Source organism: Lycorma delicatula, chromosome 4 (genome assembly GCF_047948215.1).
Source record: "Lycorma delicatula isolate Av1 chromosome 4, ASM4794821v1, whole genome shotgun sequence".
Taxonomy (NCBI): Eukaryota; Metazoa; Arthropoda; class Insecta; order Hemiptera; family Fulgoridae; genus Lycorma; species Lycorma delicatula.
The window spans coordinates 128117942-128145182 of record NC_134458.1 but is presented as its reverse complement, the minus strand read 5'-3'; the positions used below and the strand labels follow the sequence as shown (position 1 = coordinate 128145182).

The 27241-nt window shown below is 27.7% G+C and overlaps 1 protein-coding gene across 1 annotated transcript; it reads left to right on the top strand.

The window, feature by feature from the left end:
• The first annotated feature begins 3278 nt into the window (after window positions 1–3278).
• LOC142322936 (uncharacterized) lies at window positions 3279–12360 on the top strand. Its single transcript, XM_075362028.1, has 3 exons — window positions 3279–3393; window positions 8600–8807; window positions 10947–12360. The coding sequence occupies exons 1-3, from the start codon at window positions 3308–3310 to the stop codon at window positions 11262–11264; spliced, it is 612 nt and encodes a 203-aa protein (XP_075218143.1). The 5' UTR covers window positions 3279–3307; the 3' UTR covers window positions 11265–12360.
• Window positions 12361–27241: the final 14881 nt, after the last annotated feature.

Here is a 27241-nt window from a genome sequence, read left to right as displayed (position 1 = left end):
CATGCTTCTTCTATTAGTACTCAACCATGCATTCAATATTTTACTTATTACATGTTCCAGTTCAAATCCACTTATCTACGTCAATTTCTATTCTGATATCAGAGGGTGTTGAAAAATCTATGTGTGTTAATAAAAGGGCAAATCAAGATTCTGATGAACCTTCTGCTGAAGTTTTGTTGTTAATCATAAATTTTTTATTTTTCAAATTGAGTTAGTTGTGCATTGTAAACGAAATCACAGTTCAACATTTCATCATATGCAGTCTATAATGTGTTAAAAAATATAAAAATGTCTCTTTCAAAATACATGGAATTGTGTTTTATAATATCGTTTCTGAAATTCAGTGTATCTGAGCTAAACATATCTAAAAGTAACAACTTATATTAAGAGAATCAGTTAATATAATTTAATAATTTTTTTTTTAATAAACACAGCAACTCATCAAGTTTTAATGTAGCTTAGTCAAGTTCAATATATGCATCTTTTTTTAGCTTGGCAGACATCTATACAATAATTTAACCTTTGCCACGTGTTTAGAAGCATCTGCGGCATTATTAGACCAATAGCTTCAACAATTCTCTATTTTAAATTGTCCAAATCTCAAACTTTTCTTTGCTACACACAACTTTAAATAAATCCCCAAGCAAAAAAGTCCTAAGGAATATCTGGAGATCTAGATGGCTGTGCAGTTGGCTCTCCTCGTCTGATACAACATCTGGGGAAAGTATTGTTAAAGAACATAGTAACATCTTGATGCAAGTGTGGTGGAGTACCATATTGTGGGAAAGTGAAGCCTGCAGGAATATGAGGGAGAGAAAAGTTCTCAAGCATCTCAAGGTACATGTGTACTGCCACAGTGGGCTCCATGGAAAAAATGTGAACCAATGATACAAATTTTGTGCAATCCTAATCACACATTTTCTTTCAGTATGTCTTTTTCATTTTTGATTACTATATGGGAGTCTTCAGTACCCCAAATTTGACAAATGTGTCAACTTCTCGCACGTTTGAAAGGTTGTCTTGCTACTAAATAATAAAATATGAAAGATAATAAATATGAAGATAATTAGGATTGTTTTTGATATGGTGTGTTACCTCTGCAGCAAATTGATGTCATAGGCAGCGATCATTTGGCTTATTGTGATGAAGGAGTTGTAACTTGTATGCTCGCAAATGAAGCCAATTATGAGCAATATTATGAACAGTAATGCATCACATATTCTACCTACAGTCTCGTCACTAACTGAAACTTTTGGATGATTTTGAGTTTGTGTAACCAAGTTTCCATTATTTCTTGAAGTTATATCCCACTGAGGAATAAATTTGGATGTAGGAGGATCGATATTCCATTCAGTTTGTACATGCCATTGAACACCTGTAACTGACTGAAACTCTGTTAACCAAAGTACGCACTAAACCTTCTGTTGTGGGATCTCCATCTTGACTGACTACAATTGCATTGTGAGTCAAATTGCCTGTGCATGCGCATTCTGCTTACCTTGAGAGTATACAGAACAAATTTTGAGATATTTCCTGTCGATTGAGTCTATGTTTATCAGATTACAATGACTAGTTTTCTAAATATAGGCCATTACTTTTAAACACCTTTAGTCCAAACACCCTACATTACATGACTCCTTTTTCAATGGAGTAACATGTTTCTGTTACTGTTTTTAAGTGGTTAAGAAATCCTTTTAGTGTGGTTGAACAGTGCACTTTTTTTATTTGTTCATTTATTATGTTGTTTTTGTCAAGTTTAGTGTATGGTAAGCCTCAATGTATTCAAACATTTTGAGATTATGGATTTTATGTACTATATGTAAAATTTTCATGCTATTTAATATAATATGTGTATTACATCGATGAGATTTGCAAAGATTGATTCAATTATGCTTTAAAATAATACTGTTATGTTCTTTTATCTATGGGTATATATGCATTGAATAGACACATATACAATGCAGAAAGAATCAAACTGTTGCAAATCACTTCACAGAAATAGGGCACAATTACAAAGCTAACAACCACAATAAACAAGTTTTAAACATGGTACATAAAAACTCCTTACTATGCATAAACAATTTGGAATATACTCGCACAAATTTTTAAAAACAGATCAGGTATAGTAGTACACTACATATTATCGGTTCAAGATAAAAGCTATTAGAAACAGTGGAACTACAAATCCACTGATGAAGGAACCATACAATTTAGTTTTTAAAAGATCATCTGAAAGCAAAACTTTTTTTAGACTGTGAATGAGTTGTTAATGCTAAATATGTTGTTTATAAAAACTAATGATAACTTTGATGACTAAAAGGAAAAAGAAAAAAAATTTCTGACAATTTTGTTCCTTGTTTAATGTTTAATAAAAAAAAGTATTTTTAACATATTATTTAAGACATAATTGATTTTGTGTATTACCATCTTTTTAGGTAAGCCAACTTGTATTAAAATCAGATTTAACGAACAATTCCATGAAAAAACCTGGTACCACATAACATTAAATTACATAAAAAAAGATCTCATAATAATCTCGTACTTTTATAAGAAATATCAAAAGTAGATAAATATGACACTATGTTTTCCCAGTATGAGTACTAGAAAAACTTCTGATGTATGTATAATGTCAGAAGCATTAAAACTAAACAAAATTCATACAAAAATATTATATATAAATATATATATACTGACATAAAATCGAACATATCCAAAATTATCAACATCATACATAATTTAAATTATTTATCCTCTTTGACTCCACATTAGATTTATGTCTCAAAAATCCCTTCTCTAACCTTTACTAATACATTCCTCCAGCTGTACTTCTATCTTGTTACAACTATTTTAAATGAAAATTCATTAATAGAGAAGAGCAATCAAAATGCTTAACATCACAATGAAACATGATTATTAGTAAAGAACCATTAATGCTACAACAGTAGGTTTATTGTTAATTAACTCTCAAGCTTTAAAAATTTTCCTATTTCTTAGCTTTTTAATATTTAAATGGTGGATCTCTTGGCTAACAGTTCACTTACTTTAAAGAAGTTCAGATTACAATTATGAATTCTGAACAAAAAATAGAAAATTCTCAATTAATAAAGCTAAACAAATTTTTCAATTATTGAATCTTAAAATATTTCTTTTGGCAAATTAATTTTAGTAAAATATTAAAATATTTTTATTAAATTATATGAAATTTACATTTTAGTATAAAATAATTATCCATTATTTTGTGTCCTACAGATCACATATGGTATATTTTACAGGCGGTGGAGGGAGACGGTGGAGGGGAGCCAAGCCCATGGTGACTCCAGTCCATCGGTTCCAGCCAATAGAATGCGTTACGGGGCAATATTCACATAACCATGGTAACCGAAGAAATAACAGGTATTACATTCCTTGAAAATTTTTTCTTCATTATCTCAATCAAAAAAGTAGATGCTTTATAACAAATTACCTCTGTATTTTTATTTATATCTTTTATCAACTCTTCATTTAATCTCCCTTTTTCTTGATGTTCTTTTCAACTTAAATTTTTCATCAATATCTATAACATTTTAATAACTTTTCCCTACTTCCTTGAAAGAAAGCAATTTCTTAACGTAATAACAAAACATCAAGATTTTTTGTATCCTTTTACATCCTTTTCTACAGCATTTCCTTTCATTATTTTAACAAGTCTATTCATTTTAGTGATTCTCTTTTAATCTCTTTAATATTTCTATCATCTCAATTTCTTTTTAATAGCAAATCCTGTTCTTCATTTGTTTTTGCAGTACTTTCATTTATATTATTAGCTGATTCTATTTAGATTACTTAACATGCAAGTTTAACTTAAATGAAATTCTGAAGAATTTTTCATTTTTGCTTTAATAAAAAAAATGTTTTATGTATATTAAATCATATAGAGTAAAAAGAATATTACACTTAAATTTTTATTTTATATCTATTAGAGCATTGCCTAAGTAACATAGTACGTTTGATTTTCTTAACTAAATTTAGTGTATATCTTATACTTTTAGTGAGTTGAAAAGAAATGCAAAAAATCAATGAAAAATATTAACTAATAATAATTGGAAATTTCAGAATTTTACCAACCTAGAAACACACTTCACAATCAACTATAAGATAACTGGAATTTAATAATTAATATTTCTACAGTTAGGTCAATTGAGGTAAAAGATGGCAAAAATTTAATGAACAAACAACCAAGGTATTTTAAATCATAACTTTATTTTTACAGGTAGTTCAAGTACGAACTCAAATCTATACGAAGAGTATGTGAAATGAACTTTGGACAAATTAATGTTACAGTGACCACAGATGCATTGAGGTTGTGGTTGCTGATATGCAAGGCAGGCAGCAGGAGGTTTATAGTACCTGGAGCTGCAAAGGAACTGGCCTTAGGGAATTTAAAGAGGCTTTCAGTAAGAAAATGGAAATATGTTGGGAAGTTGGACCAGATGTGCTTTTGCAGGTGACAGCGAAAGTATGTGAGGAAGTCCTGAATTGGAGGGATATGGATGGAGGAAGGAGAGCTGATGGTGCGGTATACAGGTGGTCAAGAGAGATTAATGATCTGAGAGATGGCTATAACAGGACAAGTATGGCTCTTTAAAGACAGTGATGATGTAGATTAGTATCTCAGTGGAAGACGCACTGTCTCGGTTACAGACTAGCCACAAAATGTTGAAAGTGGCAATCCTTAATTTGAAAAGAGAGAAGTGGAGGGAAGTTTGTGAACTACTAGATAAGAATCCATGGGGAATTGGGTACAAGATAGTGATGGGAAATTTGGAAGAAGGCGCTACCTATACTTACACAGAGACAGTTGATCAATGTGATTGAGATCCTCTTTCTGCATAATAATATTGTTAGTTGGAGAGAAATAGTTGCAGAGAATATACTAAGGTCTGCAATGGAGGAGCTGATATATGCAGTGGAAAAATGGAGGCTGGCCAGAACCCAGGACCGGATGGCATACCAGTGGAGTTGATCAGGTTAGTCATTGAAGTTGCGGAGCTGACGGTGCTGGATATAATGAACACTGTTTTGTTAAAAGGATGGATTCTGGAAGAATGGAAGTGTGCTCATTTAGTATTACTAAAATAAGGGAGGAAGAAGGGTGCACGATCCCTCGGGTTACAGGCCAATTTGCCTTATCAATGTTCTTGGAAAATTACTAGAGAAAATGCTATCTTGAAGACTGAAAGAGGAAGATGAGTATAGCGGTGGACTCTTGGCTCGACAGATTGGATTTAGGGAAGAGAGGTCCACCATAGATGCGATAAAGAAATTAATGACATAGTGGTTATGACCACTAATGGAACCAGACAGAGAAGGCCTGCGGTGATATTCTTAGAAGTTAAAAACACTATTAATAGTGACAATCATACAAGAATTAGAGGAGAGGAAAATTAATCCTTCTTTGATAATAATGCTGCAGGAATATTTTAAAGGCAGACAATTTTTTGCAACTGCAGAAGATGAGTAAGTGGCTGTTGCTATGGAGCATGATGTTCTGACAGGTTCTATTTTGGAACCCATATAAATTTGCCATATAACAAAGTGCTGAATCTTGATTGGCTGGAGGGAGTGGAGCCCTGGTATAACAAAAAGAGGTATAGAGGAAATAGTGACAAAGGCAAATATATCTGTTGAGATGGTTAGAGAGGAGCTTTTAGCAAGAGGACTACAGTTGGCTGCAGAAAAAATGGTTGTGATGCAGATGACAGATAAGAGAAGGATACCGCAGTTCAGTGTTGCGCTGTGGACCTGGAGATCCAGTCACCCTGCAAGGGGAAGTACCCTGGAGTGTGGCTGGATAGGAACAGGTAATTGATGGTGAAACCATTAGTGGACAAAACGATTAAGGAAGAAAACAGGGCAGCTTAAGCCATATCAAGGATGATGGCAAATGTGGGTGATCCTATAACTTGAAAGAGGAAGTTAATTGCATCTGCTGTTTTTTCAATTATGCTGCAGACTGCACCAGTCTGGAAGAAGGCGATGGACATACTGCGCTGTAGTTAGAAATTAGATAGCCTGCAGAGAAGAGTAGCACTTTGGGGGGGGTCAAGGCATACCGCATGGTTTCCTTAGAAGTTGTGTTGATCATAGCAAGTATCCCACCAATGAATTTGCTAATCCTGGATAGTTCAGAGGAGTGAGAAATGAGTAAGTTAGAGGCAAGGGAGATCTTGCTTAGGAGGTGGCAAGCTACTACTGGCAAATGGACATATTCGCTCATTTCGAGCTGAATAGGATGAGGTCATGGAGAAGTGAACTTTTGGATGACCCAGTGGCTTACGAGCCATGGAGTAGTGTCGTAACATAAGAAGGGAGTTTTCAAGCAGAAAAAATTGCTGAGGAGCACTTGTAATTTCCCCTAATATGATTAAATGCCAACAGCAAAAACCTCCATCTTATTGTTTTTATCTAGTCAGAAATTAGAATTAGGTGGAAAGTATATGTTTCCTATGATTGTTTTCTTTCATTCACATGAGAGAAAAAAGCCAACATTAGTGTGAACTAGGACTGTTATTCATAAATTCATCATAAAGGAAATAAGCCAAATTTTCCCAAATAAACAACACAAGTAATTTCATAGCCTCTTATATAGAAATAGCTTTACATTATTTCTACATTTTAAAGTATAGATATAAGAATTAAAAAAAAAATTCTTGAAAATAACTCTGTAGAGTGTAGCACTTTATGGTAGTGTGATATAACGACAGAAAAAGAATAAGAGCACAGAAAAACAGGAAAAAATTAGACAAATCCAACAGAAAATTTAAGAATACAAGCAATGTGATATTACAGGAGGATATTAAAAATTACGTGGAACAATACAATTTTAAATGAAGAGATCATAAGATTAATCATGGTAGACTCTTATAGACAAACTAGGATGCTGGGCTATGTATTAGAATATCCAGGTTTAGGTAATCTAGTGATGGAGGAATGTGTAGAAGATAAAAAACGGCAGAGGAAGGCAAAAACTGACATATATGAAACAGATATTTGAAAAAATAGAATGTAGTAAATATGCCGAGGTTAAAAAAATAGTACACAACAAAAATGAATGAAGAATATTATCAAATCAGTCAATAATAATAATCTTTAATAGTACAGTTTTGAAAAATTTATCAAATAAAAATAATACATTTTAGTTTTTATAATAATAATTAACACTTGCTGCATGCATATTTAGACACGCTACATACATATGTTTATAAAGAATGAGATGAGTGAAATATAGGTAAAAAACTGCCAGACCAAAAATTAGACCAGATCAGACAATGTAGAAGCCAGAATGCTAACCACTACACCAGTAGGACTATCTCTAAAAAGATGTAAAGGATAAATATGCATGGCCAAAGTCATGTTCAATAAAATCAGTTTCTACATTTATCTAAGTCAAAAAACATTGTACGGTTTCCATTTGGTTTAGTGACTGCATCTTGAAAATATTTAGTGACTCGCTTAAAACAACTGTTGCTTAAAAAACAACTTGATTCAGAATAACTGGATACAGTCAGCAACAAGAAAAGAATTAATTTAATTAAAAGAGAAACAAGTAGTAAGCCAAAGCTAATAAGTGGTACAAGTGGTAAAATTTGGATTAAAGTTACAGACTACAACTTGAGTAAGGAGAAGTAATGAAGATGATGGTGGGATTTTTTTAAGACAGAAGTTTGGGAAGATCATTATTAAATGTGATAAGAGGATACATTATGAACAGGGTCACATAATGCTGGCTCTGGACAGTGCACTAATAAGATGTAGACCGTAACATCAAATGTAGGAATTTAATTATGAAAAAATATTTTAATTTTTAATACTAAACAGCAACAAGTTAAAGACTGTTTGAAAGGTTACTAACATTATTATTATACAATGCTGAGCAATGGTCTTGACTAAAATATCATCTATAAAATGTCCTGTTATAACTAAATGAGGACTGTGTATTCCAAATTAATCTTACAGTTGTTTGTTCAAAACTATCAGGTTGTAAAGAATGGAGCTCATCATTTTATCCAGAACCCAGAGAAAACTTTGACATGAAATAAAACACATAAATAACTATTTACCATTCATACACAACTAAATAACAAATGGCACATTAGTGTTTAACCGAAAAATCAAAACCCTTCTCCTTCAGTGTAGACTTTCCACGAATTTATGTTAATTCATGGTAATAAGGTTATACAACTTTGATTTTATTTTTAAAAGATTGCCAACTGCATTGCTATGATTTAGTCTATGAGAACCATATTAAATGTTTGAAAATCTGATTTCCAGTAAAGAAGAGTTATCTAACCTAAGTAAGATTAAAGGGCTATAAAGAGTCACAAAACCAAAGCTGTATCTATTAATTTAGATGAAAAAGAGTGGACAGAATATCCTTAAAACCAAGCTGTCTCAGGAATATTTTTCCTTAATTTCAACTGAATTTTGCACATTTTTTACAAGAAAAGAATCCTTTTGTAAAGAATACAAGTATATTTAAAAAAAAAAAAAAAAATAGATAGTTATATTTTTAATAATAAATGTAAAATGTTATGCAATAACATTTAAATTTTTAATACAGTGGTGGAGAACTACCAGTGCGATCACATGCAGTTGAACTTGACAGTTCGGTATTTTTAGATTTACCATTAGATGGCAGTACTGAAGCTACAGGTCATCAGCCACCTCAAATTGAACCTGTTAATAAGCATAATAACTGTGGCATGAAACTATCATTTGCTGTTGTCACTGCAATAATTGGAGGAGTAAGATTATACTTTCAAAATCAGGTAAATGTACTTTTTTTTTAACAATTGATCTTGTTTTATAGAAATTTTTCAATTAATTTTTATATGAAAATATGAGAATAAACCTTGTAATTTTTATTATATATATAATAAATTTACTGTATTTTTATAATCAGAAACCAACTTGAACAATCCAAATACAGAATTACAAAGTAAATGAAATGACACTTACCTTATTTTTTTTTTACTCCAAAAGCACTTTCGCAGGATCCTACATCATCAGTTGTATGCAAGATATATTTATATAAAATTACATATCACACAGAAAAATTTTTAAATTAAAATTACAATCATATGTACAAAAAAATATGAAGTTAATTAAATAAAATAACTATATATATTTAAACATGATGTCATAATTAAAATTAAATTTTAAATAAAATAAATAGAAAATCTATACCATGTAACCTGGCCAGCCAATGTAATATTGGCTGGCCAGGTTACATAGGATCTTTTAAGTACCCAGGAATATGGGTCTTATAAGTATTGACTTATGGAAAAAAAAAATATATAGCTATAATATATATTGATTTCTTCCTTTCCAGTAGTTGTACAATAGGCCTTAAGGATTAAGAGTCCATTGGATGAAACAGCACTTGTAATTTCCCCTAATATAATTAAATGCAAACAGCTAAAACCATCATCTTATTGTTTTTATTTAATCAGTAATTAGGTGGAAAGTATGTTTCCTATGATGGTTTTCTTTCATTCACATGACAGAAAGAAGCCAACATTATTGTGAACAAGGACTATTATTCATAAATTCATCATAAAGGAAATAAGTCAAATTTTCAAAAATAAACAACATTATGGTTCTTATATAGCAATAGCGTCACATTATTTCTACATTTTTCTATCTTCACATGTCTCTATCAAGCACTACTGCTTTTTATGTATAATACTTATCAATTAGTCAAAACAATCAGAACTTAATGTTATCAACAGTGCTCAATGTGCTGCCTATTATCCTACCCTACTAAAGGTCATTTATATGTGTATCTGCCCCCTAAGCTTAGCACTCGAGTGTACAGATCATTAGCGGAAAATCCTAATTCGTTAGTACATGTCTCATGGTGGTCAGGTGTATACTTGTTATATATCGATATATATATGAAATATATATTAATAATATATTTTTTATTTATGTGATTGTTTTTCTTCATAAAATAATGATCTATGACCAAAAAGTAGGCACCGGAATGTACCGACCACTAGCGGAAAATCCTGAATCATTAGTATCAATTTGTAGAGTTAAATTTCTAATTTAACTTGCGTTATATCAATTTTCATCATTCAAAAAAAAAATTTTTACACAAGAGGTAATCAGTTTTGGACACCTAATAATCCCATTCCGAGATGTCACCTGCAAGCCCTAGCTGCAGAGGGCATGCCGTAGGCATGCTTCTGCAGCTAGTATATACAGAAAAGTAAAATGAGATAATTTATCTTCTTTAAATCTTGGTAAACAAAAGGGAGAACAAAATAATACTTTATTGCTTGTCACAAACAAGCACCAATAACTTTTACAAATGAGAGAAGTGAATATCATTCTTACATTTTATCAAATGGATTTTCAGAAGATAATTTTTGAGTTATATTCTAAACATTATGTTCCTATCATGTTTTTGATTTGATTAGGTAATGTATTAAATAAATGAAGCATTTTTAGGCTGTGTACTGGGAGTACATAGCCCAAGTTGTACCTACCAACTTGTACCTTGTAACATTGCAGTAATGTTGGTTTGACTCATCATTAAATAAATTTGAATTGTTTATGGTCAAGTTCATCAGTTCATACACATACAATGCTGAATATGTCAATCATAATTGAGTGCAATGTCATTATACTATTTGCATGCTGATATATATCTGTGTGCATGGATTATCAAGCAAGCTTTTTTCATAAATAAGAAAGAATTTGGCTAGAAATAAATAAAAATTCCTAGTATTAAGCACAATAAATGACATGTATATAATTATGATGTTGAATCATTGTACGACCATCATATCCTTGTCATACATGAGAATGATTGATATGATGGTTATACAGACCATGCCACAGGATATGGTCTAGTGTTCAGGAAATGCTTTAAATAAAAATATTAATTTTATTTTTTACAGGGCATAGAAATAATATATTCTTTGGCATTTATAGTGTTAGTAACATTTTGTGCAATAACAATGTATCGTTCAATGACAAGACATAATATATTTTCATCTTCTGCTGCCACTGCCACTGTTTCATCAGCTCGAGTACCACCTCAACCATCAATTATAGCTCAAGTTCGTGTAACATCAGTCGAAGAAACACCTCCACCTGCACCTCCACCTCCTTTAATAGAACCACCTCCCCCACCATATGACATTGCAATTTTACTTCCACAGCAAATTCGACAAGAAGATATACCACCACCATCTTATGAAAAGGCTGTAAGTTAGTTATTTATAATAACATTAAAATAAAAATATATCATACATTTATAAAATTGATGCTTTAATAACATTATTAAATTTTTTATCTGCATTAAGTATATACTATATTTAAAGCTCTTTATAAATAATTACTAAATTAAAATCACCATGTATTAAGAACATTACAAAAAAAGGAAGCACAACAAGAAGTAAAAAGTTAATGTAATGTGAATATATATTTATCAAATATTCCTACTTCCTGCGCTTGATAGTAAAATAGCACTGTCTATTTTTCTTGTATTCTTTTTTTTATAAGAATTTAAAACAACTCATATTTGTTAATTTATTTTTACAAAACATACATTAAAACCTGTTTAAGCTGTTAACAGTTTTGACCAGTCTGGGCTGCAGTAAATGACTATTTAAGTGCCAAATATTTGACTTTAATTTACACTACTAGAATGTGGGAAAATGTCAAATGAAAAAAAAGATGATTAAGATTTGTTAATCTTTTTCATAATATATTTACAGATAATGGAAAATGACTCACTTTTCTGGTAGAAAGCTGATACTGAGTTAATGACAGCCTCAGTGGGACAGCTAGGAAGTTTTCCTGCTGCATTGAATATCTGGGTTCCCAGCAAGGGCCTAGAAAAATTTATAATTCAACCCCTATAAATGTAGTCAGTAATGACCAAATATTTCACGCAAGAAAAAAATTAATAAAAATAGTGAATAGTTCATTACCTTTCTGAAATTACTTCAACTGGTATCATATTAGGACTAAGTTGACTGCATTTCAGTAATTAGTGTTGTAATTAAGTAACTTATTTTTTACATTGTTTATTAACCTATTGCTGTAAAATAACTCTAAAAAAATAAATTATGAATTCATTTTACATCAGTAAATTAAACAACGATAAAATTTGTCCATATTACATTGCATCCAGTGTTTTGGATGAAATCTGAACCAAGTGTAATTAACTTTTTACACCGATATGGGACGTATCACCACATTAATTTCTGGTCATATTATTAATTAGTCTTTAGTGAATATTAGTATTTATTCTTCCAATAATGTGCAACCTCAAACTTTCGATGTATGTGATTTGTATTCAATAGATAAGAGTAAGATACTATCGTATTTTCATACATTTTTTAGCAGAATTCTTTTTGGTCATTCTCTAAGAGCAAAACATTATTATACATTCAAAAAATAATATTATTTATTTAACCATATTTTAAATGTTAAAACATTTCTATTATTTAAAAAAAATTATAAATGGCAAAAAAATAGAGCAAAATAACACAATTTGTAGTGAGAATATTAAAAAATTAAAAATAAGGCATCACCCTACTTGTAATTTTCTAAAGAAAAATGACCTAGTTTAGAGCCATAATAAAATGTTTTAAAAATTAAGAAAAAAATTAATTATAACACCTCAACCCAGAATAACAATTTTTCAGTAAAATTTATTGCCAGTTTTAAGCGGGTTTTATTGTATATAAATTAATTTAATGAAGATTTTTATTCCTTTCAGAGTCGTCTCATTTAATTATATATATATATATTTAATCAAACTATCAAATAATATAAAATAAATACTTAAATAAAAATAGTAACAGCCACGAAGAGAAACTTATCTGTGAATCTAATTGAATGATGTTAAATAAATAGAACACAGTAGAAACAAAAAGTTCCATAAAATATAGATTAATCATTAATGATAACAATATAAACTTCTGAAAGAAAAAAACAGTTAATACTCTAAAAATCAAGATCAAATATTCTCCCTGTGGCTTTGTACTATAAATAATAGTAAAACTAAATCATGATGGTGATTGTATATACTCAAACATACATATTTAAAACGAGAAGTAGGTTTCATGTAATCTTTGATTATTGAAATATTAGTTCCAATACCAAACATCAGTTGGAAAGAGTTTTGCAATCGCTAATTAAATCATAGATCAGCAGATTTGATAAAATAATCAATTTCTTTAAGAGCAAATTATATGTGTCATCCTACGTGACATTACTTTTTATTTTATAGAGTATAATCACATTTATAAAGCAAACGGTTTGGATAATCCAGAAATATCATACACCCTATTGAAATCAAAACGAGTATGAATTATAAAATACAGAAATCTATTTGAAATTATCTTTAATGTATGTATTAATAATAAATTTAAACTTCACTTACAATAAAATTAATTTTGAAGAAAATTGACCCACAAATTAGAGAACATACCGGTACCAAAAATGCAATCACTATAGCACTCACATTTTTTCAAATGAAGAAGGGGTAAGTTTAATAATATGCTATTGTGGCTGCAGCAAAAAGTAAGTAATGCATCTACAGACATGTCACCAACCTGAAGCATTTAACTTACAGATGAATAATTACAAAGAATCTAAATTTTTTTATTTGACTGATAAATTCACTCAATAGTATATACTTCAAAATACTGTCCCCACTAAAGTTAAAATATTGGCTAAATTATTAAAAATATGGCGTTTGAAATTTTGAAAATAAATAATCATGTATTTAAAATATCCTGACCCAAATTAGTCCAGATAATCTAGATGTATTTGGATAAAAGTCTATACTATATTTGTATGTATTTTTATATATTTTATATTATATTGTTTTTTGAGGTTTGATTGGAATTAAAATTACATATGCATAGTAATTTTTTTATACATGTGATTATGAGCAAGAAACAATATTGATGTTAATACATTTATGTAAAAAAATATGTTTAATAAATTATTATGAAACATAATTTATTAATATGCACTGACTTCCCTTGCCATTAACATAGTTTGTCATTAAAACTTATACAATTTAAACCTAATAAGCAACTTTTAATTTTATTTATTGAATGAACTTTCCTATCTAATGACTACTCATTAGTTTCATTCTATAATTTGAAAACACAGAACAGCAAAAATTCAAAAATGATCTAATAAAAAGCATGCAAATTTCTAATAGACAATCATATTATGACTTTATACATAAATGATATTACAATAAGCGTATAAATGTACGAGAATAAGTTTGTATGCTAAAAAGTCACATTTGTTTTTTTTTTAATAACAATTATTTATCAATAAATAAATTTCTAATGCCAAGTAAATTTATGGGAGCACCCTGATTCAATATGAGATTTCAAGATAAAGGAAAAAATCTTCAGAAGTAAACAAGAGATAAAAAACGAAGTAAGTGTAACTGTATTCAATTAAAAGTATATATATCTAACTAACAATGAACTCTGAATCAGTTTCCATACAATGAAAAAGTACTTATTTAAAAAAAAAAAGAAGTAAAAAGCATGCACAACGAATAAATCTTATTTATCATTATATGATAATAACTAGAAGATGAAGCTAAAATGAAAAATTTATTTAAAATTTGTTGTTGGTGAATTAAAATCATACTTAATATTTCCAAGGAAATATTTTCTTTTTAGTGATGATATCTAAACTATGGCTCTTGCTTAATATTTATACAGAGTAAATTTTGAGAAATACATTAAATGAGGTAAAATAACAGTAGAAGAACAAAAGATAAACTATATTAAGTTTGCAAATGATATAATGAATCTCTGGTTCTTAAAACTCACAACACTAACTGATAATAACAGGCTAGAAAAAAGAATAAAGGAACATAGAATGAAAACTACGAAAGGGAAAACCAAAATCATATGAATAAACAATAGAGAATATGGTTTCATGAAATAAAAGAAAAACTGAACGTACAACAGAGAATTGGAGGAATAAAGTTGAGATGAAAACAAGAATAAATATAAAACTGATGATTTGACTAGTTAAAAGGATGATGTAACAGTAAAGAGAAGTATGGAGGCATTTATATATTCTGTTTTTCTGGGAGGAAGTGATAGAGATAAGATGATAATGGAGTTCCAATGGAACTGATAGTAATGAAAAAAATCAAGAACAATACTGGATAAATTAAGTAAGATAAAATGATTAAAAAGTTTAAGTATGAACATCTACTGAGAGGTAGTAGTTGGTTGGAAAGAGATTAATGGAAGAAGCTGTGAAGAAGACTTACAAGAAGGAATTTGACAAAAAAAGACCTAATAAAATCAGGAGAAAAGAAATCTAGAAAACTGAGTGCAGCAAATCCATCATCATAAAATTAAATTTCAGCTGAAAAATCCATACATATAATTGAAATATGCAATGAAATAGAAATCTTGTAAAAATCATCAAACAAGTAACAAAAAAAAATTAATGGTCTTCTAAAGAGTTTCTATAAAAAAAAAGTAAATACTGATAAAAAACCCACCTTTCATGATCTATATTGAATTTAACCATCGTAATAGAGATCCATGAAAAACACCACGCATTAAAAATTGACTAAAGTGAAACCTTTTAAATAGAAATCGTTTTAAAAAACTTTACCTATGTTAAGCTTCTTCTGAGAATCTCTCAACTTAAGCAGAGAATAACCTACCTTCAGAGATAAAGTTTTTATCATTTTCCCATTTAAAAACTGCATTGTAGTTGTTTTTATTATAAGTTTTTTGTTTTTATTATAAGTTTTCAATTTCTACAGCATAGTAGATCTTGATATAAAAATTTTAATTATATTTAATAAACAAAATGTAAATAGTATGAAAAATTTTTTAAATACTCATAAAATGAAGTTATTCAAATGGGAATGAAAAAAACTGTCATCTGAATATGTAATTAAAATCAATGTAACACATGATTAGAATTCAGATGAAAATCTGACAGAATAAAACTTTAATAATTTATTTTGGTCAAACTATTACATAATAATAATACTTTTGATTCTTAAAGTCGGTTCAAATTCACTCTGCAGTGCCACATAACATCCATAATCAAACAAAATATGATTGTAACACTAAAGTTACACAATGGGTTTATTGAAGTTGTGCCACAAAACATAAGAAATCACAAATTAAGACTGGTCAAGAAATAGATAGGAATAAAAAATATTACTATCTACAGACCACCAATGATGAAAAAATCAAAAAAAGAGATTTAAAACTGGATGAATATAAATTATAAACAAGATAATATAAAAAATTCACACAAAAAATGATAGCAAGAAACTTTCTGTATTAAAAGAAGTTTCCAGTTCTTGCATAAAAAATGATACTATTTTATTACCTAAAAGAACCACCTAAAAGAATGAAAAAAAGCATAAATTTACCATACAGTTACTACTAACTAATTTAAAAAAAAAAATTATGAACAGATTCTTATAAAGATGAGCGAGATTACATGAATTAAACAATTATAATTATAGTATTAGGTGTTACAATTATTAACTGATATCAGTGAGTGTAATCTGATGTGAATGAGTGTAACAAATAAGCAGTTACTGTGCTTTAAGTGTTGATTTGAACAAAAAGAAAGAAAAAAATTGTATTAATATTGCAAAAAGTAAAATCTTAAAGCAAATTGTATATATAAGAAATATATTTGCACAATTACAGTTATTTATCAAAATACTTTTAATATTTTATGAAAATAAATAAGTTAATGTTGTGTTTTGTTAAATATAGAAATAGAAATAGATAGTTTTACATGTTAACTGTTTAATAACTTTTTGTTGCTATATATTTCAATCTATTTTATATGATAAAAATACTGTTATGCACATTTAATTATATAATAAATGTAATATATATATATATATTTAAGTTTTATTGTACAATAGTATATTAATAATAATGCAACCTTGATTTCATAAAAATAAACTTTATCAGTACTTTCACATTTTCTAAACTGGTCTCATTTTCTCTAATAAATTGATTATATGTTTCACTAGCTATAAACTCGACTTTATCTGTATCAATTTTCATCTTCCAAAAAAGTAGATGTACCTCTTGTAAAACACAGCTGAATTTAGAACCAGGGTTATAGTACTTAACTCAATAAATTTTGTCAGAACTGTATATACTCTTGACATAGAAAATGAAGAGGTACAAAAAGAATGACTGTCAGGTAGAAGTAAGTTAAACAAATATCCTTTCTTATACATAAAGTTTTATTTTGTTTTGATAAGACTGGTAACAATATATATTGAAATACCAAAAGACAACAATAGATAAATATGTAGATATAAATTATAAGTAGATTAAACTAACACATTAAATTAAATGGATAAAAAAAAAGTTACAGAATAACGCTTTTAAATTTATTAACACAATAAAAATTTTAGCACAATAACGCAGACATAGTTTGGTAGAAATGAACAAACTACACCATACAACTGATAGATGAAAGAAGGAAACAGAAAAAGTAGTTATTGAAAAGGAACTATTACATCTCTCTCAAATAATGAAAAAATGACAGAAAAAAGCCGATATATTGAAAAATGTTTTCTGACAAAAATCAGTCAAAATTTTAAAAAGGTAACAATTTTTCTTATCAATTTTTTAATAAAATATTTATAAACTATACTTAAACAAGAGTGAGACCGCACATGCATAAGTGGGAGTATGTTTGAATTACTGAATAATAAAAGTTTGGATTACGGTTAAAAAAAAAATCACCCTCCAAGTTTCATTAAAAACAGATGAAATAATTGTGCATGTTACTTTCATGGATAGAATTTTTTTATGGAAAATATAATTTTTGCTGGCAAGGCATAGAGTTCTTCAAGGAATGAATATAATCATTTTCCTGCAATCTGTAATTCATAAAATTTCATTTTTTTTAGTAAGAGAAAATTTCAATCAATAAAGAAATAGTATTAGAAATAAATAATAAAAAATATATATCTATTATGCTCAAGAAAAGCAAATAATAAGATTAAATTATCCACAACTGAACACATACCTTAACATGTTCATTATAGCATGGTAGTTATGCAGTGCCAATCTGGAATGAGTGGTTTATACTGTACAACACAGCAATATGTACATTACAAGTAATGATCTTAATGCTTTCCTTTCTTCTTAACCTGGATTGCAATTGTGAAAATGGCACCATACGTCTACGCAAGATTTGTTCAAAAAACAGTAGAAGCCAAAATAACAAAAATAAAAAATAACTTCAAAGAATGTAGTACAAAGTAGAAAATAATACTATTCAATTTACATTGAGATTTTAAGTTTTCCAAGTTATCATCAAATCAAAAGCAAATATTTATCGATAACTTACTAACCTTTATTATTTTTTATTTTTCTAAAGTGTACGTTCCAATCTGTTCAACTAGTGAATAATAAGCAGCACTCATAGCCCAATGAGATAAGGATAGTATGTATAACACGTAAATGAGGTGTAGTCTTGTACCACTCCTGAGACATTTAGTTAATTGAACTCCAACCACTAAAGTACACTAGTATCCATTGTATAGTATTCAAATTCATATAATACAATTAACTTTTACTAGGATTTGAAATTCAGAACTTTCAACTTTGAAAATAAGCTGTTAAACAACTTATTTGTGACAAGTTAACCACTAGACCAGTCCGGTGCCTAACTTATTAATTTGATACTAACTTTAGTACGTAAAGACTTAAAGTATTCTTGTTTTTCATAAACTCTGTTTTCTCATATTCTATTTATATTAAAAATATGAAACAGCTTACAAAACAAAAATACCCCCTATTTGAAATGAGCTGTTTGCAAGAAACGCAATAGATGAATAACTTTCATGTCGATAAAAAAACAAAAAAATTAATGTTAAAGCTTCTAATGAACATTACCTAAGACAGTCCATCCCAGGCAGTCATATTGGGATGCAGGAGATTGTATTACCTTTTGGCTTCAACTTTTGTGAAAAATTTTCTTTGTTTCTCATAAAGATACTTTGAATATCATAATTTTACACTGTTAAAATTAAACCTGAATAATATTGACAAAATAAACGTCAACCCATCATATGAAATAGCAAATTTTTGATTAAAAAATCCCCCTCTAATAAGATCTGAAATAAATTAATGCACTTTTAGAGAAACTTTTATTTAATGCATAAGCATTATCAAAATATGCATCTGTTCATTCTTATGACAACATATATACATATATATATATATATATAGTGCTTATAAAAAACATTTCAAGAATTCAGGGGATGGTCCCCCAGATCAAAATAAAGAAAAAAATTTAATTAACATATGTTCAGAAACACTTAGTTTACCCGGCTATCTGCCATTTTGTATTTTTAACATAAAAATCTAATTATCAGGAACGGTTAATCGTATCAAGCTGAAATTTTGTATACTGCTAGGATACCTAGAGGTTTACTTGTATAAAAATAATAAACCTGATCTCAGTTCATTTCATAATGGTGGCTACTTAAACTTTTTAATTAATATCTTTACAACTGCTGGTTTATTTAAATTTTATTAAAAGAAATGTTAATATTTTACGACAAAGAAAATGCTATCTTATTTATTCAAATCCGTTCATAAATAACAAAGGAATGGTAAAACTTTTCTTGAAGCGAGTCACTCTAGATTAAAAATCCAGTTTTAATTTCCTCCCGAATAGAATTAAATAACTCTACGCATTCTCAACTGGAATACTTTTATGTTATCATGTAGTAAATTATAATAATTTAATAATATTAAAAAATAATTTACATTACATTTTTTTGTTTAATAATCAGATGCTGGTTATTAAACAGATTGTTATTTTTTCAATTAAAATTTATTTAACAACAATAAATTATTGTATCAGATAATAGAATATCAATAAAAGAAACAATAGAATCTGTTCAAAATTCATCCTCCAGGTGTTTTTTCATTGACTGCAGGACTCTTTCAAAGATGCCAGGTGACGAATCCTCTCAATCCCGTTTAGAATTCTCGCATAATTCTTCTATGGTATTCACAGGAGTGTCGTATAAAAGTGTCTTTAAATGGCTCTATAGGAAAAAATCAAGAGGATTAAGACCAGGAGACCTTGCAAGCTATGCTACTGGGCCTCCTCAACCAATCCATCTGTTTTAGATATGCTTCATTTTGGTGATCTTGAACTTCAAGTGTATTGCCAATAATGGCCACCATGGCCAGTAATGATTCACATTACCTGCCATGGTGAATTGAATAAGATAATGGAAAAAACAATTAATTAATTCATACAGCACAGATCAATATATTCACTTCTTCAATAGCAAAAGACTAACTGGGTATTACTTTTTATTTATGTTTACAACAATGATAATTAATTACAAGTGCTTTAATGCAAACTATTTTTCAATAATAATATTTTTATTTATTATAATACTTTCATGATTTCAATATTTTATTATAATACTTTCAATATTATTAAATTATTATAATTTACTACATTATAACATTAATAAAATTATTCCAGCTGAGATAAATTATTTCACATGATCTCAGCAGGAATGATTTAATTTATTCCATTTAAATAACTGGAGTTATAATTAAATAAATGGGGTTATTTAATTTTATTCTAAAGGAAATTAAAACTGGTTTTTTAAACTAGAGTGACTCACTTTAAAAATTTTTGCCATAACTTTGTTACTTATGAATGGATTTGAATAAATGAGGTGTCATTTTCTTTGTTGTAAAATATTTAAATGTTTTTTTAACAACACAACACTTAAATAAACCAGTGGTTATAAAGATATTAACAATTAAAAAGTTTATGTGGCCACCATTTTGAAATGAATTGAGAGAACAGTACATTATTTTTATACAAAAACCTCCAGGTACCCTAGCAGTAATCAAAGTTTCAGCTCGATATGATTATCCATTCCTGAGAAATAAATATTTATGTTGAAAACATAAAATGTCAGATAGCCAGTTAACTAAGGGTTTCTGGACATATATCAATAAAAAGTTTTTTCTTTATTTGAATGTAGGATACCATCCCCAGAATTCTTGAAACAATTTTTATAAACACAAATAAACATGGCTCAAATTGAGAATTCCTTTTTTTTTAAAGTTAATAAAAAAGAGAAACTAGAAAATGAGACCTTTAACATTTTTATCCTTCTATTTTTTTACTTACTGTCTCATTGTAATAGAGCTGCAGCTTAAAATATTGAACTGATCTTTATGGGTAATGGCTCATCTTGAGTTTCTGATGTATGTTATGGTATGAACTTTTATACTATAACTTAAAATTAAAAGATGTTTACATAAATACATATCAATCATATACATTGAAAGATGTAAAATAAAATCAGAACCACGACCACGACCAAGCCCTGTAAACTTTATAGCATTTTATATACTGGTGAGAAAAACATAATCCTTTATTGTTAATTTAAAGCTAATAAAGTGTATTTTTTTACCAATGTCCTATAACTGGTTAATAAAAGTAGAAAAAAATAGTAAAGGCCTGGTGATGCCTGATAATTACCTCAATAACTTCTGCACTGCTTTCCATATGATGCCAGGTTAATCCCACAAAATAGGGGTAATGTAGTGCTTATACACAATCCAGGAAAAAAGGTATCAATGAAAGCTAAGGAAAGGAGAGAAGGACAGGAAGAAGAAATAATCCAATTCATGGAAGGGCTGCTGTTGGAGATTTATTGCTACAAGCTATAAACCTAAGGGGGACAACACTTAGCAGATATCCAGGTTTGAATGATAATTTAAATATGTATTTTTCTACTATTAGATTTTTCTGCAAGACTCATTACTCTTAAAAAACTAATCAGTGATTAATGAAATGTGAAAGTACTGTTTTCCAAATAAAATCATTTAAAATTAACAAACTCTTTAAAATAAATATTAATAATTGACTGTAAAATGAAGGCAAACATTTTTTTTGTTTAACAAACAATGCAACAGAAAATTAAAAAATATTGTAATTTTTTTCATATACATTTCCTTTAAAAATTACACAATATGTTAAATGTATAATAAAGCTGTTAAAAATAGTACTTTAATAAAACATATAGAGTAATTTTAAAAGAAATTACATTTTAAACCTAAAATATAATTTTAAAAAATGTAAATATTGAAAATATTTGCCCAGCAATTTATGATTAACATATTTATATCAATAATACACATTATAACTATTATGTACTAATTTAGTAATAAAAGTATTAAATGGACTTAGATAAACTTTGAAAGATAACTGATTTAACTGATTGTTAAACTGAAAGTATATATTATCGTACATAATTTTTTTTTTTTTAGTTAAGAGAAAAAAGTCTACTGTATTAGTTTTATCTAAATTAAAATGAAGGTTATTTTGTCAAAACTGTTTAATATATTTGATTATGAGAAAGAAATAATGAAATCAAGCATTCATTTTTTTCAAATTCAGCAGTTTAAAACCTATAAAGGGATTAGTAATTAAATCTGTCTCTAATAAAATTTGTAATAACTGTAATTCTGTAGGACATAGGTTCAAATCCAAATAAAGGAATGAAGTATACTTTTTTTAATTGGATTCAAAATTTAAATATTATGGTATAGTAAATTAATATGTTTAAAAAAACAAATATCAATACCTAAATAATAAAATACTTACCAAGGGTAATTATATTAAAAATATTTATAAAATGATAAATTTAATACAACTTATTCATTAGAGATTCAGATATTTTCTTAAGTGTGATACATTTTCTTTCTTAGTGGTATTCAGATGAAGCCTGTATAGCATGTGATGATGTATTTTATCTGATGTATGTTGTATTTATTTGGGATCAATAATTTCTAACAATGAAAAGTATAAGCATGCCTTTACATGAAATTGATAGCATTACACATTAAAGTTTGATGGGCAAATCACCATTTCAGATTACAATTTACTTTTTGTAATTTCATACTGTTTCTTATTTTATTAAAATTAATTTTTCTACATTTATTTTATTCTAACGCCATTAAAATCTTGTTTATTTTACTATGATTAACTATTTGATTTATTCTAATCAACTTACATTTTTTAATTTAACATCTTTCTATTAATATAATTATTTTTCTCAGGGTAAAATTATTATAATAAAATATAAACTAAAGTAACTAAACATTCTGACAGATGTAAATTCACAAAGAATGGTTGAATTTTATACTATAGTGTATTATTTTACTAATAAATCTAATTGCACCGCACTACATAATTTATTAAAAAAATTTTGACAGAAGAGTCTGAAGTAAAAGTACAACACTCTGGCAAATGCACAGTCAAACCCAGGCTTATTTACACTTTTCACCTGTTATTGAAAAAGTTCCTTTGTTTAGATGGTACTTCTGTGAGTTACATTTAGCATATAAACAAGTACCTAATTTACTACAATCAATATTATGAATTTATAACTGCACAAAATTAAAAAAAGCAACATATTAAACAAATGAACACAACACAGATAAAATATACTATTTGATTAGATTCTTAACCTCTTTAAATGGTTTTAACTGGATTCTAAAAGAAAAGCTGAGGAGGAACTGAATTATAATTCAGAAAAAAATTTCTGGAAGCATATGTCTAGGTATTTATAAAGTTTTATTAAATATTATTTTATGAAAGTTTAAATCTTATTTTATCAAGTTGATCTGTATTATAAAATCTGGTTGAAAGAAGAGTTTTTTTTAAAATCAGTTGAATTATATATTTTTCCTGTGCTAAATTATATATTTTTCATTCATTTGGACTGAACTACCAGTACTATTTTAGAACTGATCAGTCACAGGCTTAATTTAAATAGGCTTACAGTTTGTTATGAGGCAGTATATTTATTAAAAAAAGAAAAATGAGTACTGAAGGGAACAGTATTTTATTTTTATTAACCACTGTGACACTTTAACTGGTTACACAATCACATAATCAGATTTTTTTACATCATTAAGTTCTCATATGCAGATTATTTTGATTATCTGGAACAGATAAATAGTGTGGGCAAAAATGGTAATTAAGTTCATTACAAATTCAGAATAGAGAAGACAATGTTAGTCATTTTCTTTGTCAGGTTAACATTCTGAGTGAGGGCAGTAAAATTAACAGTTCTGGATATAAAAAAATAACTTGTGCTGTCAATAACAAAACAATTGTTGGAAGAAATGATTAATTAACTAAATTTACATGGCTCACTTTTTAATTTGTTTAATAAGTAAAATTCTTTCATTATATTTTCCTATCAACTCGCTGGTTTTCTTTACGATTATAAAGTAACATACTCTTGTAACGGTTTTGAAGAAGTAAAGAAAGCCTTTTAACATGTGATTGTTAATCAATGGATGTCAATTTTAATTGAATATAATCTTCAAAAATTTTGTTAATGTTGTTTTTGTGGCTTTACAGTATCAGCAGATTTTATATTATTTCAATACATTGTGATACACAAACATTAGAATTAGTAATTCTATAATTGGTAGACCTTGCTTTAATCCATCTGTTACTTAATTAGCATAATATACTTTTTGAAAGCCTATAGAAGTTATTGAGAGATCACTTGCTTCATATTTGAAAAGCTGATTGTAATGTGAAAGTTAAATAATTGATGTTAAATGATAAATAATCTAAAATTTTTAAGAATTATGAATTATTCACTTTAAATGAAAATTGTTCTCTTAAAGATTCTCAGAGTAATTCTTCTTTAATAGTTACTGGTGAAAAGGGAATTAGCTTAAAACTGTTAGTAAGTTCCCTTTATTAGGTAGTTGAATAATATATTTGACATAAATTGTTTTTGTGTTTTTTTGTCATCAGAATTAGTTTTTTGTTCATATTGCAGTTTATTTGTTGAGACACTGATTTAATTACATCATAAACTTAACATCTCAACACACTTTGACAATATGAAATTTACAAAAACACTGAATTTGACAAATATACCACATAACACAGTCACCATACGTAGAATAATGGATACATGCAAAAGGAATTTCCTAATTATTTCAAGGTAGTTGTTATAAACAACTCTAGAACTGATAAGCTCCATTGAAGAAAGTGTTGCTAACTAGCTCTAAAAAATCCTTTCAAAGAATAACCTATCTCATAAAGTGAAAGAAAGGTTGAGAAATCGTAATTACTTTAATGTGTTATCACCCTGTTGAAAAAACTTTTCCACATTTCTCATCAATGTGGATATAGACCTGTAAAATACTATACGCTTACATATTTAAAAGTATATATATATATACTTTATATAGTATAGTATAGTATAGTATATATATATATATTTACATTTGATTTCAAAATGTAATCTGTAACTTTTAACATCAAATTAATGATTTTAATATGAATGCTGTTTAAAACCTATAAATGTTTTAGATTTTGTGGAATTTTTGGAAATAACAAATGAAGAGAAATATATAAAAAACAATTTTATAAAATAGTTTTCCAGGAGCAAAAATATCATATTAAAAATTTAATTGGAAAACATTATCATGAAACTATGTGTTTCATGATAATGTTGGCATCTAATTTGTTTATGTAACAAATTAGATGCCAACTGAAGAAGTTAAATCTGAACCTCACTTCACTCAGTCATCAAATCATAAATAAATAGAGCTTTATTTCACTGTTTATAAACTGATTTCAATTTACAAAAATAACATCAAAAGTTGTCAATCAACAAGTAACTGATGTTAATTACTTGTTTTCAGTGAAGTAATACCACAACTAAGTCCTATAATAGCACAACAAAATCCTCATTAAGTAATATAAGAAGCGAGTTGTTTTAAGTAAATTATTAAAGATATTCTTTCAATCACAAAATAAAAATTGATAAGCATGAATTTATTATTTAATGTAAGCAAAATGTTTAAATGATTAAAAACCAGAAATCCAAATTTAACCTGTAGCATTTTTTTGTACAAGTAATAAACATTTATAAAAAGATGTTACAAAGAAGCACTTTATCTTTATTGTATTTTAATAATAAAATAAAAACTGTAATGTAGTTACTTAGTTCTGTATATCTTACTTCATGTATATAAAAATAACAAAAAATACGTATATTTTTAAGCTGCAAAGTAATTCTGCATTGTTAGTTAAATGTATGGATAACATTTTTTTTACATATTTTCTACTTAATATTTTATACAAATTTATGTGTTAGATATTAATTTATTAAATTTGAAGGTCTGAAAAAATAACATAACATAAAGTTATTAAAAATTAAAATAAATTTATAATTAGTAATCATTTTTATTGGCATAATAATACTTTATAATTTTCTTATTTAAAATTAAACAATAAAATAAATTATAAATCTTTATGGAATTGAAGTTGTTGGTTTGTAATAATTATTAAATAAGTAATAAGCATTATATAAAAGCAAAAAAATACATTGTACAAAAATAATCATTTTTAAGTAAAGACCTTCTTATTCAGTGATTTTTAAATTTAATTTATACTACAATCCTCAACTATAATTTAAAGGTTTATCCATGGATCTCTTTAAAAGCAATATAGAAATCAATATATCTCCATTAAATCCAACAATTTACCAAATCCAATACAATTCATTGAAAGAATTTTATTTTTGGGGGTTTTATTATTTTCTTTAAAACAAACTGAAAAAAACAACTAGCTAAGTAAATACAAGGAAATGTGTTTAAATAAGCTAATTTTGGAAAATAAAAGCCAACAATTTAATACAGTCTATCATGAAATTTATGCAAACACTAAATTTAATAAAAAACACTGAAAAACAATAAATTTCAAATATATCATTTCATTTTGTATTAAGGAAGGAGTTTCCTAACAATTTCAGTCATGATACTAACACCACTTACAACTCTAATGATGAAGACGTCACAGAAAATTTCTGGAAAGATCTTCTGGATTTTCTAATTTTAATTATTTCAGAATGTAAGATCATTAAAGTTTTTTTCAATTTTATTGTTATTTAAAAAATAAATAGTCGACCATATTCCAATATAATTATTAATAAAATTATTCTTAATTTACAATACCTTGTTTTCATTTTATTACTATTATGACAAAAAAGAGGAAGATGAGAAAATAAATAGATAAGAGAACATAATATATCAGCAGTTCAAAAAATGTTGATGTTTAGGGAATAAAACTGCAAAGGATTGAGTAAGTAAGG